We start from the raw sequence: 21,380 nt of genomic DNA on the forward strand, positions 1-21,380 counted from the left end.
AAAAGCCCCCACAAAAAAACTATTAAATTAATAGCCTGCTTTTGCTTCTATGTCGACTCATTATACTAATGCGGTTTAAGTACAAAATTCAAGCTGATTATTCTGGATACATCCATCCATTGTTTGGGTTAGGGTTAGGGTTGTTAACTCAAATTAAAAACTGTTATCCTACTGGAAACATTCATACTGTTTCACTTTCTTATTTCTCTCTGGTTTAATGGTTAAGTCAGACTTGTCCTCAGATTTTGCAGGGTCCCTGAAAAACTCAGTAAACAAACCAGCCCAGTTGAGACTTGATGATATCGATATTGGTGTACGATCAATAGTGATGGTGCTGGCATATTTTCTAAAGGTTACCTTAAGAATTTTTATTTTTGAGCTTAAAAGTGTGCCAATCTTCAGTGGGTTCTGATTTTGAAAATATGTCTTCTTGCCAATTTTTAACCACATTTTACTATTTTTAACCCATTTTTGCTAATTGTCATCTACTTTCACCACTATAAAACCAAACTGCTCTTAGCTTTGATATTGAAGCTTTACTTTTCCTCTTTATTTCAGAAGAAATGTATTGCTGGCATCATAACCTTGTATTTTAATTTTCTTGATTTAATTTTCATTTTTTATAAACCAGTGCTTTTGGTCCCATTTTACACCAGCCAGTGTGTTTTAACCTATTTTAAAGTGATGAAAAGTGTTTAAAAAAGATGCTGATTATGATCATGCCGTGTTTAATTAATTGAAAATTTACAGTTTTATTACATTCCCTAAAAACTGGGGATTTTGGAGATACAAGGTTTTGGCCCATAGCCAGCATTGTTTTTAATCTTTTTACCTTTTTACTTGGCACAGACCTTTTTTTTCTCAAACAGAAGAGAGTAAATTTTGCACAAGTTTGGTTTTTATGTCATTCTCCTGACAAGTTAGATCAGTGTTAATCTAACGGTGTGGCAGACACACTGGTGTGCCTTGAAGCCAGTCTAGGTGTGCCATGGGAATCTGTACAACCAGACATTAATACTCCAACTAAACACACATGCTTGATCTGAGGTTTGCCTTGGGCAAAACTGTTGAAAACCACTGAGTTAGACTGGAAGGCTGGCATGGTCACATATTGTCGATCCCAAGACTTGCCATAACTTCTCATTTTTCTGGTTTCTAATGATACATTCCTACAGAATCTGTGTGGGCTGCAGCAATGGACGTCTCAAATCCTCTCAAATCAAAGGTATATTTTTACAGTAGACCAAAATTTCAGTTTCACTGATAAATTTCACATAGTACAGGAGAAAAACTCTTTAAAAGTGGAAACACCTTCCATCTTTTTGATGCAAAAACCCCCAAAATACTTTGTGTCAAGATTGCTTTACAAGGCTGGAGGCATCGCCACTTTTTAACACCTTTTCTCCCTTGATGTGTGAAATTCACCCATGAAATGACAGCAGTGGCTCCTCAAATTAGTTTTACAGGTGCACGACAAAAATATGAACACCTTAAAAAGATTTTTTCCCCTTTGATTTAATTCAAGAAGTTAAACTTCGTGATAAATTCTAATTTCTTCTCATAAAAGGAAAATATTTGAACCTACAGCTCCCCTAAGTTCTTGAACCTTTCTTTGACAGTACTCGGAAGGCTGAGATCATCCCTGTTAGTTGTGTTCCTTTTCTCACCATACTTTACCCTTCAGTCAACTTTGGAGTAATAAGCTTTGATACAGCCTCTAAGAACAACCCTATCTGTCAGCAGTGACTGTCTGTGGCTTACCCTCCTTGTGAAGGAAGTTGATTGTCCTCTGGAGTTGAATCTAGAATTTATAAGTTTAACTTTGACGTTAATCCCAGGGAAAAAAATAAGCTTTTACATATTTTTTGAGCTTACACTTTTCTAGAGATCAATTTTATAGAAGACACCTTCATTTAAAAAAGATATGCAAGGAACAGAGGTGAGTGGTGGTAGGCAGAGGTGAGCAGTCTGTTGCAGTAGAGCCAGACCAAAATCAGTACAGCCATTAAGTATATGAGGCCATTATTTACTAAATGATCAAAGTGAACTGAAGAACAGAACATAACCATGTAAGGAAATGTTTACTGGGGTAATAAATCAACTGAGAAGTCAGCCACCAGTAAAATTCAACTTGCAGAGCCATTTGTTATTACAGTGCACTGGCCCTTGCAGGGTAAAGTGGATAATTTGGCTAAATTTCCCTTTTTTAACTCTAAATTTTATAATAAACTATATTATATAAACTATATTTTAAAAATTACACTTGTTTCTCTAAGTGTAGACTTCCTGGAGAGTTGTGGGGCTGAGGACATCCTTGACAAAACCTGGTTATGTAACGTTTTGAAGCAGCAGCCAGCCTGGCCTCGCCTTGGGGGGAAAAAAAAAGAAATTTCTTGGCAAACACTCGGACCCACACAGAGGGTCTCACATCCCTGAAAGGAGAACGCAGTGAGCACTCGGAGGTGAAATGGATCAGTTTAATGCGAAACCAAGCAAGATTTCAACAGCTGTTCATCCACACTCAACACGACAGAGTGATTCCAGAGAGAGTAAAACATCCGTCTGGTCTAACAACTCAGGGACAGAATCAGATCTCTGTCCTTGTAGAGAAATACAAACACTGCACACAGCGTCATATCATATCAGGAAAACAAAGAGATATCTGATGTTTAGCATTCAAGTAGTGCAGGGGGGGGGGTCAAAGCGTCAAACTCCCCCATCGTTAACTCAATGTCATGACAGACGCAGGCAAGTTAACAAAAAAAAACAAAACAATAAAAACCCTGGAAATTTCTGGAAAACAATCTGAGACTGAACTACAAAAAGGTTTTCTGACAGAACTAAGAAACACTTCACATTGTTATTACAAAAATATTCATCTTATTCAACGTTAAGCCGACACACGGACATGACGGGAGTAGAAATCTGTCGTTTAAATGCATCATGCAGGATGAATTCCAATATATATCATCTCCAATACTGTCTGATATAATTTAAGAATCAAAGCCATGAGCAGAAATTTAACCTAGCAGGAGAGGTTTTTTGGTTAATCTACTTCAGAATGTGAACTTTAAAAACAGGAAACTCAACTTTACAAACTCAACCAACAGCCTCTCTGATGGAGGACCAATAAAAAATAAAGCACTGGTTATACGGTTTCTGTGAGCACATGTAGGGACCAAAGTTTAATTCTGTGGGGGAGGAGGTGGGGGGGCAGGAGGCATCCCAAAGGGAGGCATGCCCGGCACCCCCATCCCCATCATGGTGACGTAGTTAGAGGGGTCCATGGGAGGCGGGGGAGGAGGAGGTGCGTACATCATGCCCGTGGAGCCAGGAGGAGGTGGAGGGGGAGGAGGAGGGGCTCCGGGAGGCAGCGGAGGCTGGACTCCAGGGGGAGGTGGCACCATGGAGGGGGTACCCATGGGTGGAGGGGGCTGAGCTCCAGAGGCAGCAGGTTGCTGGGGTTGCTGCCAGGGGGGCAGGGTGCCGGTGCCAGGGCTGGACGTGGTCGTAGTGTCTGCAGGAAAGGGAGAGGTTAGGGTTAACTTCATTTTTACGGAAAAGGGTTTATGCCACAGCTAATTTATCATTTAACTGACACTTTGTTGGCTCTATGAGTTACTCCTCTTTTAGAAAGCCCTGATAGGCTGCTTCCAATTACAAAAACTTTCATCTGGGTGAAGTCTTTACAGTGTGTGACAGTGAAACTGTAACCTTTGTTTGATTACTTTAGCATGGTTGCTGCAAGAGTGACTTGTCTTCCTTCCGTTTCCTAAACTTGCGGTTTTGTTTAACCTAGTAACAGCAGCCAAAGAGGGCCCCTTAATAAAGGGATAATGGATAAATCACTAATGTTATGCTGCTTATTGATGCTAATTGATATTTCTATCAATAACAATTAAGCTCCACATTTAGCACCTGGTGTGAAAAACTGAAATTAGGTACATGTCAAAGAAACTTGTTGCCATGATTATTATGTCTCCTCTGTAAACATCACTGTAAACAGTGATATTTTTTTAATATATGCATGAATTTTCAGAGCCTTCAGACTTTGCAATCTTTCTTCTTTGTTAATACAAATTGCAACTAACTTGGTTCCTCTTGACAGCCCTACTTTAAATGCTGACTTACAAAATACAGCTAATGGGCACTGGTTTAGTTCAGTTGGTAGAGCAGGTGCACAGGAACTACAGGTATGCTGATACCCTCCTTTACATGGACAATAATTAACATGTCTGTCTTAACGAGGAAACAAGTTTTCTAAAATGAGGACAAAATGAACCAACAGTGACAGAGAACAAAGAATACGTCTATATCTAAAAAGTGAACAAAAAACTGTCTCAGTGTGTTGAAGATAAGAAAAATAAAGTCTAGATTTGTTATCCCACAATGCACTGTCTAAACTAAAACCTGACCCCAGCAGTACCTAGACTGGTATTTACCCTCTGGTACATTGTGTTCCCAGCACAGACCAGTATGTATGTTAACTGGGTTTTTTCTTTTTTTTTTAATGGCGTAGTGTGATCTTACTCTGTTGCCATGGCAGCGGTGTGCTGGTTGCCATGCTGCTCGTTGGGGGAGGAGGCGGAGCCTGTTGTTGCCATGGTGGCAGGGGTCCAGAAGGAGGGGGAGGTGGCTGGTTGCTGGGGGGAGGAGGGGGTGGAGGCATCATGCCCATTGGAGGAGGCAGCAGACCTGAAATGGAAAGTTTAAGTTAGTTTATATATGGTACATCTGACATAAATTTAATACTTTAACATTTTTTTCAAGACCCTCTATATACATTTAAGAGCCTGATACGTCTTCTACTTGTTACATAAGTGACAGTTACATTTATAAAATATAGAAACTACATAAAACTGGATTACAACCTCTTATGGATAAAGAAATTAAAAAGCTGAATAATTTAAGACCACTGTGTGCAATTAAGACTTTAATACTTTTTAAAAGTCTTAATTTTCTCTTTATTGATTTATGAACTTTTAATACTTTAAGACACCACAGACACCCTGATTTAATAAAAAGAAGGGATGAAAGAAGAAATTTTGGTCCGTTTCTGTTCATGATCCCTCATAAATTCACGCAATGCAGAGGAAAATCTATCAATATTCAATAATTTTAGTCTGATATACTGCCTGATGATTTAAAGTCCCATCTTACCCATGGGGTGTCCATGAGGTCCTGGTCCCTGGCCCATGGGAGGAGGAGGGGGCTGCATCCAGGGAGGTGGCAGACCATTGGGGTTGGGGGGCATGGGGGGCCCTCCCATGTTTGGCATGGGTGGAGGGAAACTATGCGGACCTCCGTGGCCTCCTGGCCCTCCGTGCATGCCATGAAAGTTCCTGTTCTCAGCAGGCCCTGAGCTCATCCAGGGGGGCCGGTTCTGGGTAAAAACAAAAACAGGGAGAGGGTTTAATAAAAAAATATTCATGGACAAAGAACTTTGGGATTATCTTGCTCCAGACTCACCGGCGGTGGCTGGTTGTTGCTGGGCCCTGAGGCTCTGGGGGCTCCTCCCTGGGTGCTGGTGTGTCCCCCTCCAGACGCTGGGACCGGGGCCTCCCCCAGCTCAGCCATGAGGGACAGATACTCTTTGTCCATACGGGCTTTGTCCTGAGCCGACTGAGGGGGCTCACCACCGGTGGCTCTGTGGGCGGCGAAGGAGCTGCACAGATAAAACACCACAGTTAAATAAAGAATCATGAAGAGATCTCAGCTTTGAGAGAGAGAAAACAATTCCTCATCATCACCTTGTGTATTTACAGTCTGAGGAGATGTGACCGGCTCCTCCACACTTGGTGCACAGCGTGGTGTTGGTGATGCTGCGAGGTTCAGCGTTCTGCCACGGCCGAAGGATCCTGGAGAGACACAGAGGCAAAACCTGACTTCAGCGCTGCTCTGGAATTCATAAACTTCTTAAAATCACCTATATCCCACAGCTGAACCCACCACTTCAACTACTACTTCACTTCTACTACTATGTACCGTTTATGCACCGTATAGATGTAAACAAAGAGCCTGTAAGCTTGTTTTGCCAAAGAGTTACAGTGGTGCAGTAATCTCAATACAAAGACCTATGATTCCTCCTCCACACAGTCATACTGAAAGCACTAAACGTCAGACTGTCACCCAGAAAAGACCAGAGATGAAATAAAAGTTAACTCCAGGTCTAAGACTACAACTTTCTTTTTTAACAAGAGTCAGCTGTCACACAGACCTGTTGTCATCTTCCCTCAGGGTGCCGTTGAGTCTGGCGAGCTCCCTCAGCTGCATCTTTCTCAGGTCGTTCTGATCTTCAGGTGTCTCAATGCCTTGTTTCAAGATGTTACGGATCTGAGGACACAAATTCCTGATCTTTATCCAACTGTAAACATGTTAAATCCCACTTAGGTAAAGTCTGAAGGTTTAAGCGGCAAATTTATGATGACAGCTGAGCTGATCATACCTGCTCCACTGCCTTCTTGACGTTCTCCATGGTGTTTGCAGTGACAAGGGCATGCAGCGGCTCATCTTCTCCTGGAAGCATCTGGCCGTCTTTCCGGCCAACCTTCCCTTCCTTCACTGAACCTTTACCTCGGATCATGATTTTAGCACAGCACTCCTTCTCAATGTTTTTCAGTGTGTTACCCCTGTGAAATCAGCAGAGACCAGAGTGAAACTCAAACTCACTTCAAACTGCATAAAAAATGATTGTTTAGGGTTTTTTTTTTCTTACCTTGGCCCGATCAGAAGACCTACAAAGTTGATTTCTGGGTATTCATCTTGTGGGATCATGACTTTGTCGTTGACTCTAGTGGCTGGAGGTCTGCAGGGAAAAAAGAACGCATGATAAGCATTTACAGTAAGTAAGGAACAGCTGTCTGATCCTCCTAAAAGCATCTGAATTAATATTTTATCATAGTCATTACAGCACATTTTCCATCTTCCATCAACTTTCCTTCACTGCAGGAACAGCAGAGAGCTGCAGACTCCTACAGAGCTCAACAGTGACAGAACACTTTAGCAGCTCTGATCTGGATAAAAACTTGATTTAAAACCTCCACTACCATTTCAAAAAATCTTTCTAATAATAGATTTAATCCTAGAACCAAGTCAGAATGGAGAAAAAGGCAAAAGTATAACTGGTTTATTTTTCCCCAAGACTGAAGGAAATACAGATCCCACAATCCACTGGGATTCGCTTTGCTTATTGCAAACTGTAGCTGTTCAGTCTTTCAAAGCTTACAGACCTTTGTGCATTACTTTTATTGTAGCTTGTACTTCTGTAGTGGTTACTGATAATCGTATTTATTGAAGTATATTATGTGTTTTTCATGGTGTATTTAGTATTGCATATCAACATTGACAGATTGAGCTTTAGATGCACATTGTAAAAGCAATCAGATACTTCAATGTGGGGCTTGTGGGTAGTGTAGTATTATATGGGCCTTTTGAAAACAGAGCCTTTTTCTGAGTTTTAGCCTTTTTTGGTGGGATTCAAAAGGCATTTCAGGTCACTGAAAACACTCCACCAGGTAGACTCCTTTCTGGATGAAGCTAGACAGATGTGTGCAAATACTCACTTGACTTTCTCCATGCTTAAACATACAGACACAGGCCTTTCCACTATAATGATGAAAACAGATGCCTGAATAGTCTTCATTCACTCTAAAGACACTAAATAACATAACCAAGACAAAAGAAATATGTTCCCTATTACAGATCTTTAAACAGAGCTAGTTCCACTTAATGGCCAACTTGGTGAAACTGTGGAAAACTTTAACAGTACTGAAGTTTCATTTTAGCTACTCTAGATTACAAATTATATCTTCAAGAAATGCTCGCAGCAACTATCTCTTCAGGAAACTCAGCAGCCTTGGAGTTAATCAGCAAATTCAAGAACTACAGTATAAATCTATGATTAAGTGGGCCTTAACAGTTCATGTATCTGGTATGGCTATCTGAGCTGTAGATCGAAGAATAAACTATTAAAGATTTTGTAAATGGCAGATAAAATAATGATAGGACAGAAGAATCAAGGAGTATCCTAGTGCAGCTCCCATTCCACGGGTCCCTCTAGTAACTAAAAAGTATTCAAGAAGTCATTTATCCAGAGAGTGTTTGATATTCTTAACCTGCAAAGACTGATGAGATCCAACCCACGAGGTGAACACTTCTGACTGTTAAATGTGTAAACTGATCTGTTCTGTTGGCTGTTTTATTGACTGTCTGAATGTATTTCTGCTGTATGTATTTGAAGAGCCTAAGGCGAGTTTCCACCACCAGTGGACAAAGATTTATTGTCTTCCAAACCCCGCCCCCAATGTCAGTCTTTTAGGACTGACTCATTTAGGTTGGTGGGACAGCTTTGAAAATGAAATGGTCTTTGCAGCAGCTGAGGAGGAAAACTTTCACATGTCAAGGACATCAGTGGTGTTTATGAGTGAGCTGCTTCACCTGCACAGTGAAGGATGGACTATTGCTGACATGGTGTGATCTGTATAAATGTGTCTTTATGTGGACAAAGATATTTTTGAGAACACTGAATGAGCATACTGGATTGTTGAGGCTGAGGAGTGGAATATGCCTCAGAAGGCGAGTGCTAAGGCTGACTTGGATGGTTATAACTAGTGTTGCACCGTACTGTCAAATTTTGGTGCCTTTCCTGTTTTCATCAAACTGTATAGTACCATGATTTCCTGGTGTTGGGTAGCACTTGTTGGTCAAATGTGGTTCTGGTTTAAGTGACCAGTAGAGTATTAAACAGGCAGGGTGAATTTAAAAGTTTGACGTGGATCTCCACAAGTTGGCAGTGTTAGCAAGGTAGTCAGTTGGTTCCAGTCATCCATTCAATTTAATAAGGTGCAAGCCTCTGCCAGGAGAGAAAGAATGCCTGCTAACTACAATAACAGCGAGTCATATATCTATAAAACCTCCACGTCCTGTACAGGTCAACAGAACAGGCTATTGACATCTTCTGTGGAGCAACTTAACCAACAGAGCCAACACTGAACCCACAGACTAATTGAATCTGTATGCTAAAAGTGCTACAGAACAGTATCGCAAGACTGACAGCTAGCACACAGTCAGTAGGACCCTCACTGTTGAACTCTAGCCCTAAACATTCTTTTAACTGCATCTATTGTTTGCAAAGTAATTCTGACCCAAATGTCTGTAAAAGGTGAAGTGCAGGTTTAAAATATTGGTATTATTAATTTAAAAAACTGAATTAATCATACTTGTAGTCTGCAGGAGGCTTAAAGTCTGGGTTTAGTCCCACCATCTCTGTGATGAGAGAGTGGCGCTCCTCCTCGATCTTCTTCCGTGTTCGGTACTCTCGGGTGTTTAACCTCTTCCCCTCACTGTTGTAGATTGGCTCTGGAGAGGGAGACCTGAAACCGGACCACAAAAGACAACAAAGACATCATGGATACTTTTCTAGAAGTGGAGTCCTGCTTCAGACAATCATTCAGGCTCCCTACGGCTGACTATAACTTCAAAATTTAGATTACACTGTAGGAATTTAACCAAAGGGTGCTGATACAGTTACATTTATAGAGTTGTTGGTTAAATTTGGATTTACTGAGAATCTCAGTTGAAATATGTGACTCTTGGTCAGTGCAAGAGCAAAAGAAAAGTTATACAGGAACTCTGCACTGACCTCTTAAAGTCCATTTATCATATAAGTAAAGATAAAAAGGGGCAACCAATGCTGTTTAGTGGTAATAAACCCAATTCACTGGAGGGGCATCAACCACACAGAATCAAAAAAAGTACATGGCCATGACTAAACCTGCATACAGGATTGTTGGCCTAGAGGAGAGGAAAGCTGGAGGTAAGAAAAAGAACCAGTCCTAAGCAGAACGCTGGCTGTGAGGGTCTCTGGGTGTTGACGTGGAGAGAGAGGTCCGTACCTCCCCTTGGATGCTGAAAACCTGTGTCGCTGCGTTAAGGAGGCTCTGTGCTTGAAAAAGGGTTAGGCTGATGTGGGGTAATTTGGGTTAGAGAAAAGGAATTGAGATTAGATTATCCACCTTTTCCTACGCTCTCCCAGCAGAGAGCCACATCTGTATCCGTGGGATGTGAAGAAAAAAAAAGTCTTTTCCTTAAAATCTTCCAACGGTGACAACCTGAAACACCCCTGGTTTGTTGGTTCTGTCACATTAGATCGGGGAGAGGTTTATCAACGTTTGGTTGCTGTGGAAATGTCGGATTATTCAGAGACTGTACACACTGCACAGACGACAGGGACTCTAGCTAAAAGGTTACAAACTCTTGGGAGAGAGCCACTTCCTGTAGGAACAGATTGTGGCCACCCGCCATTAACTTCTGTTTATATATGTATGGTTCAGTTTGCTGATACTTGCCTTCCCAGCCGTTTCACTGTAGCATTAGAGCAGTATTATCAGGTAAGTTGGAACGGACCCTCTCCTAAACCGACAACTCTTGGCCATCCAAAACTCCCTGACAATGTCTGAGTTATCAGTACCTCTGCTAAAGGAATAAACAGCTCATGTTTTGATTCCTCCTTGGTGGGGAGATTTGTGGGGCACAATGAAGATGTGCAAGGCTGGCCACATATGCTGTAATTGTAGGCCTACTTTTAGGCCTAATTTAGCATACTTAAAATTGGGGGGGTAAGGCCCAATCAAGTAATCCTGCTGACTTTAATGGTTTTTTACGCTTTCATCCATCGACGGTGGATAGAGTTGGAAACAGAGATAAGCGTGGGGAAAAAACATGTAAGAAATGATCCAAGGGCTGGACCTGCACCCAGAGTCAAGTCCTCCTTTTTATTCAAAAGTCATGTTTCACAAATTGTTCAGTGCTTTGGCTCACTAGTGGATCAGGACCCAAAAGTGAGCCATGTAGACATTTTCAGTGAGTCACCAAACTGCAACAAACATGTGGTCTCTGCCTCTCCTCTAGTGTTACTCGCCATCTCTTCTCCTGGTGTCACATGGTTTACATTACAATGGTCGCTCCCGTCTTAAGTCCTCTGGCTAATGATGAAGTGGTGTCAGGGATGTGAATCGAGCAGGAAGGTAAGTTTGAACAGACTAAACAATATATATATAAAACAGTAGTTATGGCAGGTTGCAACAAGATCCTGATGGAAATTAAGTTTTAAAAGCCACCCAGTCTTTTCCCAGAACAAATCCTATTCTGGATGTTTTCATCCAAACAAACAACTGGAACAAGCCCCCCAACCCCTGAGTGGAAATGTTTAAAACCACATAAAGGGGAAAAGCAGCTGTGACCAGCAACAAACCCTTTAAATCTAGGAGAAAACTTTTATTGGTGTCGGCTATGAGCCAAGTTATCATGGGTTATATCTACCATCCATGCATCCAGCAAGTGTAATATTAATGTGGGACCTTTAAAATCTTTAGTTACCAACAATCATGTCCATAAGAGCCAATTTTATCTACTATTTAATTTTCAAAGCTGATAGGTAAAAGCTATAAATAAAAATCATAGATAAAACATTTAGGGGATTAGACACAAACCTGTATCAGAGGGAAATCTCAAACACTAAGCATCATAAATGATTCATCTATTTATACAATACTCTACATAAGATACACACAACAAGCAATGGGTTAAATCATGAGAAGTAACAATCTTCAAACTAAAACTTAACTTTGAGGTAAAAGGAGAAATCAAGTTTTTCCCAGCAGTAACTGTAACACATCTACATTTAACGATCCCTACACCTAATGTTAAGCTCCATTTCTGACTATCAAAAAATCATACTACTTTCAGTCGAGACTGAAGCACTTCCTTTGACTATTTCATGATGAAATGAGTTCGGTGAACCATAACAACTTTCTGAAAAGCTGGCAAATAAATGGGCCTTTTGCTCCCTATTAATCAGGGACAAACTTGCTGTTAAAATGTAAAAAATGAAGTAAAAAGTCTGCTACATGACCACTGTGTTCAATCATCTGCCATGAGCTGTACAAGAAAACAAGTGCCTAAAAATATCTTCACAATCTGTCATTTTAGTAAGATTGTTGAACGGATAGGAATCAAACACCATAACAAATAAAATTGGACATAAGGGCGTTTTCACACCAATGGTTTTGTCTGGTTTAGTCTGAATCATGGACCGAGTTCTCTCGTTGCATAATCCCTCAAATTTTTGGGAAACTAACTTGTCGGAATTTCTTGCGAGAAAAAAATCCTGGAATCAAAGACTAGTGGATTGTACCAAACCGTAGCTACTCCAAAGACACCTTTCAATTCCAAAACAGACCAGCAACTACATGGATGGATTCAGTTCCACTTATTGATTTTTATGCTGTTAGGATCAGTCCATTTTGATTTTTCAGGGCTGATATCGATACCAATAATTAGATGTTCATGGGACCAATATATGGGGTGTCAGTGGCTTTAATGGTGATTGACTGATACTCATGAGAGGACCAACCAATCAGTGTTGTGGCCATAAAAAGCGAAAACAAAGCCAGAGGGGCAGACACATCTCAGCTAATTGTTCACAATTACCACTGAAGGCCAAGCATACAGTTTAATAGGAGGCACAAATACTACCAGAAAAAAATGTGGGTATCAACGTGAAGCAACCCCAGTACATCAAGACATCTGAGGAGAAGGAACCTGTTAACACTCATGAACAACTGACCAGCTCATCCACCCAAACTGATTCTGAATATCCAACAGGTCTGTCCATGCTCTTTAACACACGTTTGACGGGCTACAGTAGCTGGTTTAAAGAAAGAAAGAAAAAAAAGCTCAAAGCTTCTCGCAGTTCATCGCAGCGATGATACTGCAAGAAGCATTGTCTGTCTACTTTTTCAGGCTGGAGGCTAAAAAAAAATAAACAGCCTTCCCCGTTTTTAAGCAGTCTTGTTCGGTCCAGACCAGGATTTGATTGATCCCTTAAGAATATATACATACAAATCAGGAAAACTTCCCAAGCTGACTTAAAGTCAGCTTAATTGTATCAAAAAGGTTAGGTGTGAAAACGCCCTTTGACTCTATACCATGCTTGTTTGTTTAAAAAAAGTAAAATTAAAATCGAACCCTCAACTTGAAGGAACCTGCTCAGCTAACTGACTATGAAACTACATTTTTCCACAGTCATGGTGTTATTTTGAAACCAGGCTGATTTATACCTCAACTATTGAGCATTTTTAAAATAATCATAGATTAACACACCTATGAACCTTGACTAATTCCTTTCATGGTTTATTTCCTTATACTATAAATTGGATCATTTATCTTTAAAAAAAGAAAATATAAAATTGTTTCTAGTGACTACTTTCATGTAACTGCAGACTGTGTTGTTTTTAAAGGTAACTGCCTACAGGCAAAGTTGTCAAACAAAATCAAATACTGCATGAGGGGAAAAAAACTATTTTGACAATAATTTTTCCAATTCATTATAAAGCATGAAATCAATTAAAAACTGTACATACTCACCTTTCCTTCAGAATGTAGAGGCTAACAATGCTTTATCTACCATTAGCAGTCATAGGTTTAACAGAGCTCAGCTGCCCTTTATCTCTACAATGGTGCCTTTCATTGAGCTAACTAAATGCTACATCTGCTGGCTAACACTACAGTGTTATCTGAGGCTTAGGCTAACGACAACACACACTCGATATTTACTGAATATCAACATTTGCCTTCCAAAAAGTCAAAAGGTAGAGAAAGTGTTACTGTTCATGGGTTTAATCTTTTTCCGACCTGTCCTCAGGGTTAACAGGGATTCCCAGGTCTCCTGTACGCAGTTTACGAGTCAGGTCTTCGATCTGCAGTTGGACTGGAAGAATTCAGGTTAGGAAAGAAAAACAAGGATGGAGAGAAATGTGGTTATCATGACAACATCAGAGAGACAACGCTCTGCACATGAGAGCTCTGTCTCAAACATTACTGAGGTCAAGACAAAAAATGGTGAGTCTGTTAAATAAAGGGAGATAGAAATGAACATCTGGTCAAAGTCTACAGCATCAAATCACTTACTGAGGATGTCAAAGGATCAGAGGAGTTTAGCAGAACTACGGCTAATCTTTTCTCAGACAGTGATTAAACATGGAAACAGATCAGTGAATGTCTAGACCATGATTCCTTAAATGCCAGCCAATCATCTCAAAGTTAAAAATTGGTTTGATTACTTTTTTGTGCTGCTGTGTTCTGGTTTAACGGCTTTGACATTTGAAGGACACATGGGGTCTAACAATCACTGATTCCTCTACTTATTCTGCATGTTTCAGTAACAAAAAAGGTGACCACAATCTTTTTTTGCACTCCACAGATCTAACACTGAGGGCCTGTGATGACATAGAGACAACTCTTACATTTAGAAGGCAATGGAGAAATCAATCAGTCATCCCATGCACATTATGAAAGTAGTAATGAAATCCCCCAAACACAGAGATTCACTGTTCACTGTGAGGATTACTCAGGATTATAGAGATGAATACAGGCCCTGTGAATTGTGCTTCACATCTTAAAGACGCTTCCCTTGTTTTATTTTTAAGAGATCTACTGAATGAGCAAAGGAAACGAGAAGTGTGACAAAGGGAGGTGAGCACAGATGAACGTTTACATACCAAAGAACATCAACCATTACCAATGAGTGAAGAAAACATCAATAACAATGTCAGTTATTGACAAAAAGGACTCATCTGCTTCAGAATACCCCGCTGAGGGCCTGTGAAGGCAGCATGGTGGTGCTACACTGCTGCTGGAAGGCATTTCTGGTTCAAAAACAACTATTAGATATGGCCTTAACAAGAGCATGTGAACATGTTTCACTTTATTTTCAGAAAGAGTTGTTCCGATACCAGTATGGGACATGTCTCTTAGTGCTTACACCTTTTCTGTTACGTGAATGTGTAAGGGAGGAATGGTTAGGTGAAGTTGTTTTGCACTTCACTGTCCAGAAAGAGAGTAAAAGGAGTAACAGGAGAAGAAAGCAGCATTGGCTCAGTTCACAGTGCTGTAAAAAGCAGTGATATTTACTCCCCTGTGATATTATACCTTCTCTATGAACAAAGCAAAGAAATAAATGAGGAAATAGGTGATCCCCTCTGTACCATCTTCAAAAGTAGTAAAATGAGAGCAGGATCAACCGAACCAGCAGGGGAGCCCAGCACTGTCAGTGTATGTGTGTGGAGCTCCCACTGTGCCATGCTCTCTAACTGCCGTTTCAGGCTGTCTGCATATTTTGCTGTGCATGCATGTCCACTCCGGCTTCTGCCAGAACGGCTTTGATACCAGGCGCAAGTTTGCTGCATGTTGGCTGCATCTCGCTGCTATCAAAGCACTGTCATTCTTCACCAGTCCTTACAAGTGACTTGATTCAGTCTATAACAGAATAGTGCTGGGAACTTTAAAAATAAAGCATTGTGTACAAATGAAGGCAGTTTCTCCAAAGAAACGCTAAACAGGCGCAGAACAAATAGGTGAGACCTCAATTCCCTAGATTCTCAGCACATAAGATGTACGTATCATGCACGTGAGACCGCCCTAACTTGCAGACATGCAAAGGGAATAAAAAACACGTCAGGTCGCAGCCAAGACATGTCTCATCTGCCCGGTCTGAAATGGCCGTAATGCTCCAGCAATGCCAAATTGACAGGCCGGGACACGCAATATCAAGGCATCACAAGGGATGCATGGTATCATCAGCATATCAGAAACTACAGATATCAAGTATTGTATTGGCAAATATGAAAATTTCTCTTGATATTTTCAGCAATACATTAGCCATACATAATGGCTATGTAAATTATGCATCGGCCTTAAATATTACAAACTAGTACAAGTGTACCATCAGGTATAGGTGGTTGCCTGAGACGCCACAGGCTCAAGGGGGAACTACTGTGTGAATTAAGCCCCAAACATAAAACAACTACCAGACGACTTCCCTGTTCCTCCCTCAGCTCTGCTTGATCCAGCCTCTTTACACTGGAGACATGTTGTGTTTGTCACAATAAAATAGTATCTATCAGTGTCTGCTCAATCTGATATTGCACTGTGAATGCACCTGATATGTAATGTCAAATCAGGGGAGTAAGAAGTCATCAGCTTTAAAATGTTCAGCCTGTGTCACAGGTGTTGAATCAAATTTTGATATTAATCAGTGTATAAACGAGACTCAGCATCCAGACTGAGAAGATGGTATCGGAACATCTCATAAAAATACTGTTTAACTTTGATTGTTTTAAACAGGCCAAAATAAAAGCACAATACACCGTTTTTCACATTCTGTGATGATCACTAAAATAGAAAATTTAATGTTGGATAGCCATTAAAGCAGCATTGCTCACACTTAGAGCAGGATAAACAGCAGCACACTTCAGCATATTAGGACATTATGGGTAAACGCCTCCATGCACAAGAACAATACTGATGACGTGTAGGGGATCAGGCAAGACAGTGAGCAGTGACCTGCAGCTCAGGGACAGATAGCAGCAAGCAGTGGTGTTTAATCATCTATCTCAAACTCGTCTTGCTAATGGCTGCCCAGTGGTATGCAAACCATAAAACCACAGAAAAAGCTCACTTCCATTAAAAGAGAAATGACCCCAGTTAGCATTTTACATCACATAATAATCAATGAGCATCAGAAGTGTTTACTTGGTCTCAACAGTTGGAACAATTAGACATTTCCAGTTTGTGTTGCACATCAATGAAACTGTGTAATCTAGTTTGTGGTTAGAAACACGTCTTGTGGGTGCCTTTACAGTTCTAACTGTTGGGAATTCTGCAAAAGGACATGACTGTAACAATGACAGATATTTAAGAAAACTAGAACAAGAAACTAACTTCAGACATGTTATAAAACATAACTGCATTTTAATTCAAGACCAGATAAATAAACAAGTACTTATTAAATATTTACCTATATATGCTCTCTCTTGATCCCGGGTCAGGCCTGGAGGAATGACAGTGGGCATGCCCGGTATGACGGTTTTCTGATCTGGGGTCTCACTGCTCCAGCGGCTCTTCTTCCTTTTCTTTGAACCAAAATCTAGAGAACAAGAGAGGGGTGAAACTGTCAAAATCGCCCATTTAACTGGTACTGGTCTCGATATTTTGGGCCGAATTATTCGCATAAAGAAAATCGTGTGTGGTGTGCAAGGACCTTTAGGCACATATAACTTGTTTTGTTTGATTGTACTGAAGCCAAGGTTATGATAGTTTTGGCTTTTTTATGAGTATTTTTACTTTTTCTTTCAATTGTAAGTTTAGTTCTTCTGGGCTTTCACTGCAGCCTTCTGAGTTTAGTTTCTGATTTGTAAAAATGCATCATTTTAGTTTAATTTTTATTAGTTTCAGTATTAGCTTTGGATTTTCTGAAGAATGACCAAACTAGCCAGAAAAGGTCAATCTCATACAATACGTCACACGTCAGACAAAAACAATTAAACAGGCAAAAATTCACTCCGTGATATTTATTCACATTTGATGTTTTAATACAACAAGACCTAAAACTACCACTGTGTGAGGCCTTGACCTATTAAATCAGACCATTTTAATTTCCGAGGCATGGAGGTAAAAGGTCATGTGGCCCAACAAATTTTCCATGACACTAGAGATTGAAGCAGATATTAGGAATGCACAATATTATTGGTATGATATCAGCACCAGCAGATTTAGGCAGAATCGACAGACCTGCATCAGCTCAAGCCTCTATCTCTGTTTATTCTCATTATTTCACCTTAAAGTGTTTTAGTTTAGACTTAAATTTTAGGTCTGAAATACATATTTAGATATTGGTATCAGTTAAAATGAATCTGTTGATATCAGATTGGCAAAATCCAGCATTTTGCATCTCTATTAGATATGACTGTGATGCACTATATGGACAAAAGTATTAGGCCACACCTGTTTACTAGTGGCTTCATAAATAGATTTCCATGGCCGAGCAGATGCATGCAAGCCTCACATCACCAAGTCTAATACCAAGCGTCAGATGGAGTGGTATAAAGCATACCAACATTGAACTGGAGCAGTAAAAACGTGTTCTGTGGAGTGACAAATCAGGCTTCTCTGCAAGTCAGGTGGACGAGTCTAGGTTTGGCGAATGCCTGGAGAACGTTGCCTGCCTGACTGCATGGTGCCAGCTGTGACATTTGGTGGGGGAGGGATAATGGTATGGGGCTGTTTTTCAGGGTTTTGGCAAGGCCCCTTAAGTCCAGTGAAGGCCAATCTTAATGCTCAATGCAAGTCAGGACTTCCAGTTCAACATCAGTGCCTGACCTCATAAATGCTCTACAGAATGAATGGGCACAAATTCCCACAGAAATGCTCCAAAATCTTGTGGTAAGCCTTTCAAGAAGAGTGGAGGCTGTTACAGCTGCAAAAGAGGGGCCAACTTTGTATTTAAGTACATACAATGTCATTGTCATCCCTGTTGGTGGAATAATCAGGCGGCCAAATACCTCTGTCCCTATAGTGTAAATACAAGGTATTGACCTGTGTGCACAAAAACCTAATGCCACTTGTCCATAAGTCAATGGCCCAGGTGGCCAAGCTTCAAAAAAAGTAAAGGAATATTGTTACAGAACCCGTAAACTTAAGCATGATAAGCTCATCCAAACTGTAAATAACTGTAGTTGAGATAAATTACTAAGAATATTGCAGTCAATATGCCTATATCAAGGAATGAAACTGGGGATATTTTGTCTATATTTGTATTTTATTTTAGCTTTGGTTATGTCTTATGTTTTTTATTTAACCATTTTTATTTAGCTATAACTTGGTCAGCAGCGTCTATCATCATATGGATATGTATAATGTCAAAACGTAAATTGTAGTATCCTAACAACCCAAGAAATAACCACTGAAAAGAAACGCAACTTTAATTAACTTTTCCTCTAATGAATCATTACCATAAAGTCTGACAATGTATATACATAAAAATCTATTTTTTTGGATTAGTATTGATACTAGGGTCGTGACAAACAATGATTTTAATCACGGATGTGATAAAAGGAAACAAATAGGCTATTATTTGTACGTTTTGGATCAGAAGCATCTAAACATAGAGGTCCTATACACCCAATACAAGGCTATTTTCTTGTGGTTTCTAAAGATGGTGGGCAAACTCCTGTAGTGATCTTTGTAATATGATTAATATAGGACACATCTGGAGTATGTCGGGCGTAACCTTTAATAAATAATATGTAGTGTTTTTTATTTTTTTAACGGAATGTTTGATTTAAATTAGTTCAAATTTATCTAACCTTTGATAATAACCTTGATTACAGCTAACATCAGCCCCCCATCAACGCGGGTTGTCTCCATTTCGTGTTTGGCCGTGATGTGGAGCCTGCGTGGTCGTTAGCTACATTAGCATGCTAATGCTAACGCTTCAGCTAAACGTTTGTAACGGTATTTCAAGGAGGTCCAGTCCACCTACCTGATCCACCAACGGCAGGTGGTTGTTGTGGAACCGGGCCACCAAATCCTCCCTGTGGATTAAACTGTGGAAAAGAGGTGGTTGGCATCGGGGGCTGGAAGCCCTGTAGCGCCGGGAAGGCCGATGGAGGCCCCGGTGTTGGCATCAGTCCGTTCCCCGCTCCGGGTCCAGAGTCGAAGCCTCGTTTAGCGCCAATACTCGGGTGCAACTTCCCTAAAGGAGTTGCGTTCGCTCCCGTAGCCATTTTCGGTGTACGCCGATGGCTCACTCACCTTTACACGTCAGACAGTCCGAATTAAAGTTCCCTAAATTAAATATAATCAATCAAAGAGTGACCTACAAAACCCGTTCACATTAATCTACTCAAAATGGCGCTCCCAAGAAAACCACAAAGGATGATCCGCTGCAGCAAGGAGCAGTCCTATTTGCCAGAGTAAGCCCCTCCCACTCAATGATTGGTTAAAGAAATGTTGTCGTTATCCTCATCCTCAAAGCTGATTGGCCTAAATGACTATCACTCGTTGTGTGTTTCCATCATGCCCTGTGTAGCACAATCAACTTTTCTCTCACTTTTTTGGGCTATCTCATGAATGTTAAGTAATACATTGGTAAAAAATAAAATAAAATAAAATAAAATAAAAAATAAAGAAATTAAAATAAGATAATCATATCTATTCATTTTCATAAATTGACAAATCATCTCCAGTGAGATTAAATTCATATCACGAAGTAAAAAAAAAGTCAATGTGAGCCATATATTCTGATGCAGTTTGTTAAACCTTATTTGCGTTAAGGTGTTAATGCAAGTTAGTATTTCTCTAACCTTAAACTTTTGAAATTTCTCTAATCAAATCAATGTAGTCTCACTATGATTTTCAACAATTCCAAAAAAGTTGTGGTGGCGTGTACAATTTAAACAAAAAAATAAAAGATGTGATAATGTTATCGCAGCCAAACAAGTGAAGATTGAGGCAGATTTTATCCTTTAAGTTTGAATAACACTTAATTCTCTTACATGGCAGTAACATGTGTACGTGACATACTTCAAACTTTAAGGAGCATAAGAACCAAAACCCTTAAGTTTTGTGTATGAACAGAACAAAATTTTGTCTTCAAGGAATTTTACTGCACTACACAAGATCCTAGGTATATTTTAGGACTTGTTAATCCCAGAATGAGGTCTGGAAACATCCATTTTTGGTCAGTGTTGTTTGGCATAAATTCAAAGTAGCATACTTCCTGTTAAACTGGCTCCAAGGAACTTATCCACATCCACCAAATAAACTGTATTGATCTTCTAATATTCCTAACTGGCCTTATGTCTTCAAGTAATTGTAGCAGAACAGGTGTTTTAAGCCCCTGAGACAACTTCCTGTTTCATGGCGAACAATACATTGCCACAGCAACATCTTCAGTCATAGTCCTGTAAGCTTCACAATAGCATGGCAGGTTGATCCAAGGATATTAAAAACATATTTTAAGAGCGATTTCAGTAACCTGGAAAGAAGAAAAGCTACTTCCTGTGCCTTAGCAAGACTTAAAACTTTGAGGATACTCCATAGCCACGCCATTTGAGTTTGTACCCATGATGAATTTTTAAGTCTCAAAAGTCTCATATAACAGCAAAAAAAATCTGAGTTGGTCTCATGATCATCATTGTACCGGTTAATTATAGAAGGAGGCCTAGAAATGGCTACCTGGTTCCATTGTTTACACTAAAAATTCAAAATAGGTGGGCTGCCAGTGCACACAAAATTGTGCTCTAGTGCACTCGGCCTAAGGGCAAATGGTATGAAGTCGAAGCCAATTCAAGCTCCTTGTCCTCATTGCAAGCCCTGGCATGCAGTCCTCTCCCCCTAACTCCCTCCCAATTCTCTTCCAATCCCATTGTCACTAGCACCCTGAAAATCTGGGCCCAGACTACACATCATTGTGGGTGGCTCTCGTTACCCCAAATGACCCCTATTTGTAATAATCATTTATTCTTACCTGCCAGAACTGA

At 40.2% G+C, this 21,380-nt stretch overlaps 1 protein-coding gene across 1 annotated transcript; it reads right to left on the reverse strand.

The window, feature by feature from the left end:
* Positions 1-2,463: 2,463 nt before the first annotated feature.
* Positions 2,464-19,759, reverse strand: sf1 (splicing factor 1). The gene is made up of 12 exons (XM_041779907.1): positions 19,379-19,759; positions 16,856-16,984; positions 13,693-13,768; positions 9,219-9,371; positions 6,716-6,805; positions 6,446-6,629; positions 6,218-6,333; positions 5,751-5,858; positions 5,470-5,665; positions 5,161-5,383; positions 4,531-4,695; positions 2,464-3,517 (listed from the first exon to the last, which is right to left on the reverse strand). Exons 1-12 carry the CDS (start codon positions 19,620-19,622, stop codon positions 3,186-3,188), a joined length of 2,016 nt encoding a protein of 671 aa, XP_041635841.1. The 5' UTR covers positions 19,623-19,759; the 3' UTR covers positions 2,464-3,185.
* Positions 19,760-21,380: the final 1,621 nt, after the last annotated feature.

The sequence above is a fragment of the Cheilinus undulatus genome, linkage group 22 (assembly GCF_018320785.1).
Source record: "Cheilinus undulatus linkage group 22, ASM1832078v1, whole genome shotgun sequence".
Classification (NCBI taxonomy): Eukaryota; Metazoa; Chordata; class Actinopteri; order Labriformes; family Labridae; genus Cheilinus; species Cheilinus undulatus.